The sequence below is a fragment of the Solea solea genome, chromosome 2, assembly GCF_958295425.1.
Source record: "Solea solea chromosome 2, fSolSol10.1, whole genome shotgun sequence".
Classification (NCBI taxonomy): domain Eukaryota; kingdom Metazoa; phylum Chordata; class Actinopteri; order Pleuronectiformes; family Soleidae; genus Solea; species Solea solea.
Window position 1 is genome coordinate 31,710,340 of NC_081135.1, and position 13,090 is coordinate 31,723,429.

General features: G+C 39.5%; 2 protein-coding genes across 2 annotated transcripts; both read right to left on the reverse strand.

The window, feature by feature from the left end:
* Positions 1 to 1,564: 1,564 nt before the first annotated feature.
* LOC131455590 (putative methyltransferase DDB_G0268948) lies at positions 1,565 to 5,354 on the reverse strand. The gene is made up of 6 exons (XM_058623316.1): positions 5,132 to 5,354; positions 4,866 to 5,026; positions 3,734 to 3,950; positions 3,261 to 3,364; positions 1,917 to 2,054; positions 1,565 to 1,820 (listed from the first exon to the last, which is right to left on the reverse strand). The coding sequence occupies exons 1-6, from the start codon at positions 5,240 to 5,242 to the stop codon at positions 1,724 to 1,726; spliced, it is 828 nt and encodes a 275-aa protein (XP_058479299.1). The 5' UTR covers positions 5,243 to 5,354; the 3' UTR covers positions 1,565 to 1,723.
* Positions 5,355 to 7,687: 2,333 nt separating this feature from the next.
* On the reverse strand, positions 7,688 to 11,991 carry zgc:162396 (uncharacterized protein LOC555292 homolog). Its single transcript, XM_058623317.1, has 6 exons — positions 11,123 to 11,991; positions 10,354 to 10,514; positions 9,275 to 9,491; positions 8,930 to 9,030; positions 8,265 to 8,402; positions 7,688 to 8,161 (listed from the first exon to the last, which is right to left on the reverse strand). The coding sequence occupies exons 1-6, from the start codon at positions 11,231 to 11,233 to the stop codon at positions 8,080 to 8,082; spliced, it is 810 nt and encodes a 269-aa protein (XP_058479300.1). The 5' UTR covers positions 11,234 to 11,991; the 3' UTR covers positions 7,688 to 8,079.
* Positions 11,992 to 13,090: the final 1,099 nt, after the last annotated feature.

The window sequence follows — 13,090 nt, forward strand, 5'->3', positions numbered from 1 at the left end:
TTTCGTTTTGATGTTGTTTATTAGTCCCTTTTCTAAAAAGTAATTAAAAAAATACCCAAAGACTTTCCACCGTCCTGTCTTTACTTCTTTTTTTGATGCTTGATACTTTCCAGGCAGGATTTCAACAACACCACTGATCTGCTGCTATGTTATGAACTGCTGAGACTTTTTAGATCATCTGTGACATCTCTGCTTCCTTCCTATACCTCTAAACAAACATCTTCTCTTCAAAGTTTTTTTGTTTACTTGACTTTTTCTCATAAACCAAATCACTGGACTGAATTTTGGGGATGACTCATCAACTGGGAGACAACACACCGGTTTATTTCAACCTGAAATGAAGGATTAGGTAACTTTCATGAAATAATTTGAATAATACTTCCCCACAGCACAACTTAAATGTACATTTCCTTTCATAATGCTTTGCCACCAATTAATCTGAGTGCACCACAGTCATATCTGGCTGTCAGCTCAGATCAAACAGTGACTATGACTCAGCAGCAACAGTGAGAGCAGCCACAGTAGAAATAACCAGGGGCTTTGCTCCTTCTGCTGGACCCCATGACCCAGATGTGACTAATTTGCTTACGAGAGATAAAACTTCTCTGCAAGAGCAGGATTAATGCACATGTCATAGGAAAACTAATCTTGTTTTTACTCAGTGTTTGCTTTACTTCTTCACTGTGGTGAAGGGTGAAGAGTCACAAATAAGGGTGGTTAGAGGTAGATGTGTGCTGTATGTATTAGGGATGGGAATCGGTATCGGTACGATACTGGTCAAAATCACTGGATCATATATTATTGGACAGATAAAAATGTAAAATCTGATACAATCCAAAAATCCTATCCATCACATGCTTCACTATGCACAGACTATAAAAAAAAAATAGAAATAGAACATTTTAGCTGAGTCATGTTTTGTCTGTTTATTATACTGTATGTGTTACACAGTTGGAGAATAATGTCGTTGAAAACTCAGCACAAATGTCTGGTTGACAGCTTCATAGTTTTATAAATGGTCTAAAATGACTACATCGGACTGATATCGGTATATCAGACAATGAAAAGTGGTATCGTCCCATCCCTAGTATACTGTATATACGTGTTTGTGTATACTAGCAGGTAACGCATTCTGCTGACCTACTAGGTCATCAAACTTGACCTAATAAAACAAATAGGCTGTGTTTTTATAATAAATGTGTGGTGCCGACATTTTATCATACTCTCGTCATTCATGTGTGAAGCTGGTGTGATGTGCAATGACTTCACGTATCGGGAGAAGTCTATATCATCATGTATCAGCGACATCATGTATATGTGATCCGATGTTTTGTGACAAGGATATCACACTCACAATATGGAACATTTCAGTTGTCAGGCTCTAGCACATAATAACCTGTGAGTGGTGTCAGAAGCCTGCACAGAGGAGATGGATACATCCTGTACACCAGACACTGTTTGACAGAACGCCTCACCGGGAATGAAGTTGCTCCACACTCACTGCAGAATTTGAACGGGCCGAGACAACACACTCGGAAAGTTATTCAGTTGAAAAGTTCAAAACTCTTGGCATTACACAGTTTTGCACAATAAATCATACTTTTAATAGTCCATTTAAAACAACCACTGTGGTACTCAGTGAGGGACTAGCTAAGCAGAACATTGTCAACAATAACCCAGGTCTTCTTTCTCCTTGGTTGCGTTTATGGACATCTGGAAACAGTCAGGGTTCCTCTGGTTTGCAGGCCAACACGTAGTAATACCTTATTCCCACCATCAGCTCGGTCTCAGCTGAGGTCACCTTCATTATGGACATCAGCCTGGTGAGAGAGAGAGAAGGGGGGGAGTGTGAGGGCATTATCACCAAGGCTGCCACTACACATTTTGGGCTATATATATAATAATGCAACGCGTACCTTTCACACATGTCCTTGGAGAGATTGGCGGCCCTCTGTGGGTCTTCTCTCAGCAGAGCCTGATACGTTGAGAACGTCTCCAACAGCCCGATGAAGCTGTACAGGGGCATGGATCTTCTCACCCACATATTCTTCTGCCTACACACACAATAAAACCTTCATTTATAGGCTTTTATTTGCACAGATTACTATCAAAACAGTGCAGAGATAAAACAGACAGTGCACTGTTCCTAAATGATTATTTCTAAGACATTGTACGCGTTCATTATGAGCTGTGATTGAGTTAATTTAAACATGTGCCAATATAGCAAAAACTTTTGATCAAATGCCTCCCTCTAGTGGTTTTTTTGGAACCTCACAACCTCAATTTTACTCATTCATTCATTCATTCATCGTTTACTACTTTATCCCCCACATAAGGAGGATAAGCCGAGTCCCAGCTGACATAGGGTGAAAGGCGGGGGTGCACTCTTATCAGGTCACCAGTCCAACACAGAGGCAAACAAGCATCCACTCTCACACCTACAGTCAATTTTGAGCGTCCAATTTGCCTGTTTCCCGAATATGCATGTTTTGGACTGTAGGAGGAAAACAGAGAACCCCCCAAAAAAACAACCAGGTCGCGATCCCCCAGTCCAGAATAAACCCAGGGTTAAAGCGGCCTAGGCTAGATAATACCTCGGGTATATTATGGCCTAAGCCGCATTAACCCCGGAGTATGGGCCAGAATATACTCCTCTTGTGTAAGGAGGTTTTGATTGTATTTAGACAAGAATGGGTTAATTGTTCAACCTTTTATTGGGGATTCAGCTGTGTCATGTAAATTAAGTGAGAAAGCTAACTGAGGTCAATCTTGAAATAAGACCCTAACCCTGAAAATGTGAAATGTCAAACAAATGTTTGTTAGCAATTAGAGACTTGTTTTGGATAAATATATGAAACTTACTTAAGTAGTAGATGACTTCTATATCCTACATTTTGTTAGGTTGCTGATGAGAAAACCGAATTTCAATAACACATTTTATTATTTTTGGTTAAAATATAGATTATTCCAGGGTAAGTACATGCTCGCGTTCCTGTTTATAAATATCAGTAAATACAATCAACACTTCTTTACCACAAGAGGTGTATACTCTGGCATAGAGGTTTTATTCTGGGCAGGGGTTCATTTGGTCTGTTACACCGAGTCTTCTTGCTGCATGGTCAACAGAGGCTGCATGAAGGTAAGTTTAAACATTTATTTAACACATGTTTCCTTATTACAGTTCAATAAATGTTTGTTAAAAAAAAAAAAAAAAAAAAGATTCAGAAATCTTCTGAAAACGAAACATTTTGGTCTCTCACCACTTCTTGACTGGGTAAGGGATGGATTCATATGCCGCCCGGTACAAAACATCTGTTCTGGCACCAAGACAAGGATTGCGGTAAGGTTTCAAGGCTTCATAATACTAAAAGTGAAAAGAGGACAAGAACATTACAAAATGGAGTCATGAGATTGTTTCCTTCACACAAAGCCCTGTATAATAACAGAATACAGTATGTTTTGCTGTATAAAAACAAAATCATAACATCTCGGAGACAGATATTCAATAAAATGAAGCCAACTGAGGACAACTCCATTAAAAGAAATATCACCACCAGATGGTGGTGTTGTTTAATTCGATTTGATAGTGTCAAACAAGCATTTGTAATTCATTTTAAACATATTCATTCTTCAGACATGTTTTAATGAAGTTGGGGTTGTATTTTAACAGGTTGTTCAACACCTACTTTTACCTGCAGAAGTAAAAGTGTGTATCAGTACTCCCTGCACGTACCTCTTTGCACACTTGGTTGAGTGTGTGCAAGCAGCAGTCCCGGTAGCTGATCTCCATGTCCATGGTGTAGCTGAGCAGGGCTAAGCAGCCACGGGGCTTCAGGACTCTGTGGGCCTCCTGGAGAAAGTGTGGCCTGTCAAACCAGTGGAAAGCAGTCATGGCTGTCACCAGGTCCACTGAGCTGTCAGCAAATGGCAGCTCCTCAGCCAAACACTCCCTAAAGATGGAACAGTAGCAACTTTAAAACTTCTGACACTACTGGGGAAAAAAGGACATTTGGGGTAATCCGTTATTTAACTCAAACATGCACCAAGTGTGACACAGCATTGCTAATAGTTGCACTGCCTTTATTAATTCAGTGATGTATTCATTTTTCAGTCACACCATATTAAAAATTGACTTTGCCTGTGGTTTATTGCTTATGTTCTTCTTATACTTTGTTCAAAAGATAAACCAATCAATGTACGAGTTTCAATTAAGACATTTAAAACACTGTTAAGTTAATGTAGCACCAGTTCAGTGACTGAATAACTCATGGGTTTGAAAACCAAGCTGTGGGGTTGTTGTGACAGGAATGTAAAACATAAACCCTGGGTCTAACATTCACGCTCCTAAACTATGAGCTGATTCTCAGCATCGGTCCGATACTGATCAAAATCACTAGATCGGATGTAAGACAGATAAAAATGTTAAATCCGATACGATCACTATGAAGAGGCTGTACAAACAACAGTAACAGAATTTTAACTGAGTCTATGACCCTATACATAAATTTATATTTCTTTAATGTGTGCTATAACAAAACAATATATAAGGATTAAACCTTATGATAACTCTTTGTTATTATTCTTAGACATGTAGTAGTCATTTTGGTACAGTTTCTAAACAAGGCAATCAGAGATGGCCCTATATATAAGGGCCACATTGTTCTTTCTTTGGCCAAGGTTCAACAAAGCTCCTTGTTGGATTGTCAGATTTGAACAGATCATATGATTTTAATTTTCTAAAATCACTATTTCAATAGGCAATTTTGATTATAGTTTTTGAAAAAAGTTATAAGCTGTCACAGAATGTTCAATTCACTTTGCTACTGTGCCATGTAAAAAGTGACTCTTGAATAGTCCATGCTTACCTATATGTGACGTTTTCCTCTTTAGCATGCTGCAAAGCCAGTTCCAGCTGGGCAGGACTCACATCTGTCCCCACCACCGAATCAAAGTGTTTCGCCAGCAGCAAAGTGCCCTGCCCTGAGCCACAACCCACATCCACTGCCAACTCAAATGGAGGACCTTTCTGCCAAATCAGTCATCAGGTTAACAGGTTGTTATGGCACGATGCAGTCATAATAAGACCAGAAACATAATTTCAAAACATGATCCTTCCTCTGTTGGCACTTACGTGTTTTTTCAGGAATTGAAGCACCAGTTGTACCAACTCGTCTGAAGGAGGGACCCTGTGCTTCCAGTAGGACGCAGCATGTGCCAGGCCATTAAAGAAACGGTTGGCCATTGCTGTAGCTGACGCCTCTCTGAACTGCTAATCTAGCATTAATTCAAGGGTCTGTTGTTTTTACTGGCTAGGAGAAACCACACTGTCTGTAGGCACACGTTTAAGTAAAATATAACTTGCATGGAGCAGCAGGGAGGCCTGGGAAATGGGAGGTTCCTTTCATGCCAACAGTTGAACTTGTTGAGCGTGTTTAAAGAATATATTATAGAAAATATTTTCACATGATGTGATTCAACTCGCTTGTTGCACAACCTTTGCTCCTGTAAAACACTGCCAATATACAAGTTACAATATACAGTTAGGCCCAGAAATATTTATATATATATAACACAAGTTTTGTTATTTTAGCTGTTTACGAAAACATATTCAGGATACAAATATATAACATATGGGCTTAAAGTGCAGACTCTCAGCTGTAATTTGAGACTATTCACATCCAAATCGGAGCAAGGGTTTAGGAATTACAGCTCTTTAATACGTAGCCACCTCTTTTTCAAGGGACCAAAAGTAATTGGACAATTGACTCAGAAGGCTGCAAAAAAAAATAACATGGCTGCATGGGCTATTCCATTGTTAACCTGTCATCAATTAAGCGGTTAAAAGGTCTGGAGTTGATTCCAGGTGTGGCGTTTGCATTTGGAAGCTGTTGCTGTGAACACACAACATGCGGTCAAAGGAGCGCTTAATGGAGGTGAAACAGACCATCCTGAGGCTGAAAAAAAAGAAGAAATCCATCAGAGAGATAGCAGAAATGTTAGGAGTGGCCAAATCAACAGTTTGGTACATTCTGAGAAAAAAAGAGTGCACTGGTGAGCTTGGGAACTCAAAAAGGCCTGGACGTCCACAGAAGACAACAGTGGTCGATGATCGCAGAATCGTTTCCATGGTGAAGAAAAACCCCTTCACAACATCCACTCAAGTGAAGAACACTCTCCAGGAAGTAGGTGTATCAGTATCTAAGCCGACCATAAAGAGAAGACTTCATGAGAGTAAATACAAAGGATTCACCACAAGGTGCAAACCATTAATCAGCCTCAAAAATAGAAAGGCCAGAATTGACTTTGCCAAAAAACACCTGAAGTTCTGGAACAGCATTCTTTGGACAGATGAGACTAAGATCAACCTGTACCAGAATGATGGGAAGAAGAAAGTTTGGAGAAGAATTGGAACAGCCAACAGTTCAACTTGTTGAGCGTGTTTAAAGAGGCAGCTCGACAAATATTTTCACATGATGTGTTTCAACTCGCTTGTTGCACAACCTTTGCTCCTGTAAAACACTGCCAATATAAATGAATGTAATAATGAATGGAAATCCACATAAAGCTCAAAGGTCCATGTGATAGTGGGTTAATTAATGTTGGTACTCTTTCACCAAAGAGTCAGCAGAATTGAACTTAGACTGTTTCCTGTTGCAAACAATAAACACAAATACATTCCAACACTAGCACCATGGTATTATTCTATTCTAACTATTGCCTCGTCACGTTTTACCTCTTGCAGGCAAAGAAATGCTGCAAAAGCACATTTGCTATTGTAAATCTGTGTAACACTTTTTCTGTGTGTGTGTAATGAGAAAACCTCCATCCATTGGTCCAGTATAGGACATGAAATATCTTGAAATTATTTTGAACGTTTGGTGGGGGGGATGGTCGTCTTTCAACTCAAAGGTTGCTCGTCTACATACTACCGACATGTCCTCGGGTGACATGTGACAGCTGTGCCGGCAGTGTGTGCAGGTGACGAGTGATAGAAAATGCACTGCACATACAGTAAACGCACCGTATAAAAGTGTGAGTGAATGGGTGAAAAACTGTAGTGTAAAGCAGCTTTGAGTGATCTTTAAGATAAATACAAACCATTTGCATAAAAAATGTTGGTAGAACAGTCAGGGATAACCTTAATACGTAGATCACATCGTATACTTTGTATTTCGACATCCGGACAGCGGAAAGCTAAGACAACAAAATAAAAAAAAATAAAAAATAAAAAACTTGCTTATACATCACACTTATGTCTCTTATGACTCTATAGTTTGGCTTACTTGAAGCTCTTACTTACTTCTAGCTCTTATTTGTACCCAAATGTTTAAATGCACTTATTGTAAGTCGCTTTGGATAAAAGCGTCTGCTAAGTGACATGTAATGTAATATGATAGAGTCCAGTATTGGTGTCAGTAGTGAGTTTTAATTAAAAAAATATCATCTTTCCAGTGGTGAACTGATACTTAAACACATTTAGCACCGAAAGTAAAGAAATGTGTTGATCGATTATTTCTCTGTTGTAACAATGCTTCGTGGCAATAAGTCTTATACTGTTGGAAAGTCTGATTATTTCCCTTTTAAATGGAGCCACTTTTATTGTGGGTTTAAGACTTGCTTAAACAGCCTATTCTGCTATGGACACTTGTTTGGTGTCATAGTCTGAAGAAGAAAGACATATTGGCAATTTAACAATTTCAACAATTTATTATTTGGAAGAACCCCACACCACCACAACAGCCTGGCACCTCCTCTTCCTCCTCTTCAGTGCAAAATGTAAAACACGTTTAAGAAAACTTGTAAAATACAAATATACACTTCAAAGTGCAAGATGGGGCACTTCCCCTCCTGTGACAATTACAATCATTAAGAAAAAAAAGGGGTAAGAAGACAAAGAAAATAGACAAGAATGTCCACATTTAATACGTTCTCTTCTTAAAGGTCCAGTATGTAAGATTTAAAAATAGGACAATCGGCTGCAAGGTGTAGCTGCAATAAATGTTGCCACATTTTACACTGTACCTTGAATGCATCACATGTTTTAAATGTTAAAAAGTGCTACAGTGTAGCTTATTGTGGTTACGATGCCAGGACGCAGTAATATTCCAGCTCCCACTTTAATTCTGTGTCAAGAGACGTGACAGCCATCGCAGCCAGAAACCTGTGAAGCAGTGCAGAGAGTGATTATGTGGCATCACAGCTCAGTACAGCGCCACACACACGTAAATGAGGTTGTTAAGATGTTTGGGGTGTGGTGGGGTTACCTGTCCTGAGTGTTGAGCAGCAGGTCTCGAGCAGACTTGGGGTCTTTCTTTTTGTACGTTTGAAAAGCGGACCAGGTCTCAATGAATCCTATCAGGTTTCTCAATGAGATTAATTGGTTTGCTTCGATATATTCAACCCTGTGTGTATATCAATGCAGTACAATATCCATGTGTTATTTCACAGAAGAAAAAAAAAAAAGATAAAGAATTAAAATAGCAAATATACAGAAGAGAATCAGATTTTTTTTTCTGATTTCTGAGAATAAAGTGAGAATTCTGAGAATTTAATCTCAGAATTCTGACTTTTTCCTCAGAATTTATTTTTTCTACATGTGGCCCCAATACTTGTAACACAATAAATGGAAAGCAGATTTTAGCTCTGGTGTAATTGTGTGCTTTTAAACTTTACCAGCAAGGACAATCACCGGGATTGGGGTAGGTTGATACTGTACAATAGACAGTACCAGAATCTCTTAATTGGACTATTGTGAGCACAAACACTTTTATTTATGTTTCGGTTAGAGGTCCAATTCATTGTTATGGCCCAAAGTAATAATTTCTCAGGCTGCACTAGATGATGTTCATGTTCTGAGTTTGTTTCTACTGTCTAGAGTATCAATGTTAATTGTTTAAAAAAAAAAAAAAAAAAAATTACAATTTGATACCTCTCTTTGTCTGGAAAAGTGATGGCAGCGTAAAGATCCTCCAGCTTGTTCTCACATACAGCTACTCGGTTGTTTGTGTGTGGCATTAGCGTCTGCTTCATCTGGGAATTGATTACATTATAACAAATACATTTCAGCAGTTATTGCATTGTGTGGAGCAGTGGTTTAAATGACATTGTGTGTGTGTGTGTGTGTTGTCTGTCTGCAAAAATTAAAAATGTTGTATCAGCTTTCACAAATGCATTTGTATGTGTTTGTGTATTAATAATAGTATGGAAATACCTATTGATGAGGGACTTTTATTGTATAAAAGATACTGGTGTGACTCAGTCAAAGTGCACTCACTTCTTTAAAGATATGGGTGAGTTGTTCTCCACAGTTCTTGTAGTGAAGTTTACTGCTCATATCAGAGTAGCCCAGCAGAGCCATACAGCCCCGGGGTTTCAGAACCCTACTTGCTTCAGCCAGGAACCTGTCCTGATCAAACCAGTGAGCTGCTGATGCTGCTGTCAGCAAGTCTACCGAGTTATGTGAAAATGGAAGCTCCTCTGCTGTCCCTTTCCTGCAGATGAAACAGGGAAATCAACCAGTCAGAACATGTGAATACCAAATACTGGACACAGAGACAACAGTGGCTTTTTATTGTGACAGACATGATCATCTTTGTGGCATTTTTGTGAAGGGTAAATCCAAAACGTATGAACAAATAGCTGGAACAGTATGAGCTCTGCAGCAGCAGCAGCAGCAGCGTGCAGTGTGATTCAGCCACCATGTGTTCCACATTCATCCACGAGGCCTTAGCCTGAGGCAAACCTGGCCTGTTGAGCACAGTGGCTGCATAACAGGTGCAGGGACATGCGGCTAAACCGCAGCGTCACATACGGCCATGTCCTGTCAAATGGTGGCACAGCACGGTTAACTTGCGTATCCACTAGCGTAGCACCAGGTACTTTTTTTTTAGTACCTGCTCTGGCGAGGTTCCGTTTCTATTGCTGGTGGAATGTCAGTATCACAAAACATTAAAAAGAACATTAGCTCATAGTTCTCCTAAGGTTAGTTAGACACTAACCAATAATTAAGCCTTAGAGAGCAGATTTGTATATCACTATAAAACTACAATTGGATCAATTACTCTTTTTTCCTCTAAATAGTCTGTTTACAGTTACAACCAGAGTTTGACGGATGAATCCTTACGTTCTGTTTACGCTGATTTACTCATGTAGAAATGAACCTTGTTGTATACAAGAGTTGAATTTTGTGTTACATGGACACACAAATTTAAAGCTGTCAGTCATTGCAATTAATGGTTGGTTAATTCAAACAGGCTAGTGATGAAATAAAATAATTTATCTTTTATCTATGCAAACGTGAAGTTTAAAAAACAACAACAGTGTGGAATGCTGGGAAGTTTTGGGAATAATTACCTGTATGTGATGTTGGGGCAACTTTGCACCGCTCTGGCTTCGTCCAGCTGACACTCACTGACGTCCATTCCCACGACTTCTTTGAAGTGTGGCGCGAATAGTTGACAATTCTGACCCGTTCCACATCCTAGATCGACTGCCAGCTCGTGTGGTTGTCCCTTCTGGGAACAGATATGCAGTATTTAGCACGTGTGATTGTTTGAGATGCACTCACCTGCCACTGCATTAGGTACACCAAACATTAGGTACACCAAATGTTCAACTGCTTGTCAACACACGTGTAGTCGCCAAGTCCCATTTTCAGCCGCTACTGATTGCTAATTGATAGTTCAGAGAAACTGATACTGAAACATTTTAGGAAAATAAAAATTACACCTGTTCCTAAAAATCAGCTCCAGCCTCGGCCTTTAACCATTGCGCCCCCTGATGTTCAGGAGGAATAAACCCAGAAAATACAAATGAATGTATGGCTCCTACAACAAATATCTAATCTGCCAATCACGTGGTAGCAATGTTGATCGGAATCAGAATCAACTTCATTTGCCAAGTTTGTGCATTCAAACAAGGAGTGTGTGTTGGTTCCGCTTTGCTCTCTAATACGAACAAACAAAATAAATATAAAACAGGAGAAGAGAATTTCTTTTTTTGAGCAGAAGATATAAATATAAAAAAAAGTATATATTTATACTTTTTAACATCTGGTCAGCAAACTCCAAACTGTGATAAAACAGTGTATTGTTCACTCAAAGCACATTTGGTGGTACCATACCTTGTTATCCAAGTATTGAAGAATAATATTTCTGAGCCCATCAGGAGGCGGAAAGCGATATGTTTGGTAGATGGAGGCATGTTCCTTCCCCTCAAAGAAGCGGTGAGTCATGACGGTGCGTCTTTTTGTCTCCTTGTTCCAATCTGAAGTAAACTCTTTGACTCTTTTATTGAGCAAAGCTTTCTCTTTAGTTACCTTTAGTCTCTTGTCGGCCCACCTTTAGATTCTACACAGCTCCTGTCTTATCTTGTAAGTACTTAACTTTTTGGTAAATCTCCACATACATACACACATACATACACAAAACACCCAACTCCTGTAGGGCACAGGTTATGTTCATCGGTCACAGACAAGAAAATAATCTCTAACTTATACAGAGTTAAGTTAATGAGTAAACCAAACTGCAGTCTCAAACACCGGAGCGGTGCAGAAAAGAACTTTTCAGTTATACTTTATTTGCACAAATGTTTTTATTTCGTTGCTTTTAACATGAGTAATCCTGCTAAAGAAGACGAGACGTGTTTGACATCAGGTGGGAGAGCAGAAGCTCAGTGCACACGGAATGTAATCAGTTAGATATTTACTGTTAAATATTTCACTGCAGTGTTTCTTTCAATCAGACTTTGGTTTTTGACCAGTGTCAAGCTGAGCTGCGGACTTTATCCTTTCATAGCCAAATTAATTCTACACTTCTTAGCTGCATACTGACGCCAGTGTTAATTATACTCTATACATTTACAGTACATGAGTTTGTTGACGCCACAATATGCATATCTGCAGAAGAGGAGACGCACAGGATTATTCGGGATATGGTGGACAGTTAAGGTGCTCAAGCAGGTGCGCAAACTTGAGCATAAAATAAACAGGTAGCATGTAACATGGATTACCGGTTGCGCCGGAGGTGTTGTTGTGGTCCGCAGTCTGGCCGCGTCTGTCCGGCAGCGAAAAGGAGCCGGACCAGAAACGTGAACATTTATTTGGTTCCGGGCCTAATTGGCTTAGTCCACAGTAATTATGACCATGGGGATGACAGAGGTGGGTCTTGATCAAACCCCCTCTGTGATGTGTCCTTTTTCATGGGCAAGAGAGTGGACTGTTTGTATTTATTTTGTAAAATTTTGACATCTAAGAACATGTACTTTGGGGTGGAGTGGCTCAGTGGTTAAGACCCTACCCTGTGTGCGAAAGACATTATGGTCGCAAGTTCGATCCCACCCCTGGCTGATTGTACTCAATTCCGTTGTAAGTTGCTTTGGATAAAAGCGTCTGCTAAATGACATGTAATGTAATGTACTTTGGTTTAGAGTCTGTCTTGTTATTTGTGTATTCATTACTTGTTATATGTTCCCCCTTAAGTGTAAATGGTGCTGGCCACCTGCTATATGTTTGTGCGTCCAGTCTATGTCAGTTAGTCTTGACGATGTTGTGTGATTGCACTGTGACTCTCGGAGTATTTGGTTGATGAGAGGATTTGGAATTTCGCTATAATTTTTGCTGACCTTTGACTTTGTGCCGAATTTTGATTTATTTTTGTTCCTTTTTAATTTTATTGATTTATTTGAATTTTGCGCATGGACACTTAATGCTTGATTTGTTTCTCCCTCAAGCCTGAATAAACCTTTATGTCCATATTTTCACTCTGCCTCTGATTTATCCTGGCCAAACCCACACCCACTCGATAGCGCACCCTCGGCTACCATTACAGTGTCAGATCCTTTTAGTCTGTCACTGCTTTTATGATACAGTTTGGCTTGGTTAGCTGAATTATATGCATTTCTGTTCTGTTAAAAGACTTTTTCATGCACACATTCAGATGCTTAAACTCAATGGCCACATTATTAGGTACACAAGACACAGAAGTGGCACTTGGCGCAGGTTACCATGCTACAGCACGGATGTTAATGATTTACTTTTAGTTGATTAACTGCTATTAATAATTGAACTGACTGAGACAGATTTCATCAACTA

Excerpts from the sequence above, each read along its gene's own strand:
- LOC131455590 (XM_058623316.1), bottom strand. The coding sequence starts at position 5,242 with ATGGCCAACCGTTTCTTTAATGGCCTGGCACATGCTGCGTCCTACTGG. Across the intron at positions 5,027-5,131 it reads TTCAATTCCTGAAAAAACAC|AAAGGTCCTCCATTTGAGTT; the intron begins GTAAGTGCCAAC and ends CTGATTTGGCAG. Across the intron at positions 2,055-3,260 it reads CCTTACCCAGTCAAGAAGTG|GCAGAAGAATATGTGGGTGA; the intron begins GTGAGAGACCAA and ends TTGTGTGTGTAG.
- zgc:162396 (XM_058623317.1), bottom strand. The coding sequence starts at position 11,233 with ATGACTCACCGCTTCTTTGAGGGGAAGGAACATGCCTCCATCTACCAA. Across the intron at positions 10,515-11,122 it reads TTCAATACTTGGATAACAAG|AAGGGACAACCACACGAGCT; the intron begins GTATGGTACCAC and ends ATCTGTTCCCAG. Across the intron at positions 9,031-9,274 it reads TCACCCATATCTTTAAAGAA|ATGAAGCAGACGCTAATGCC; the intron begins GTGAGTGCACTT and ends ATCAATTCCCAG.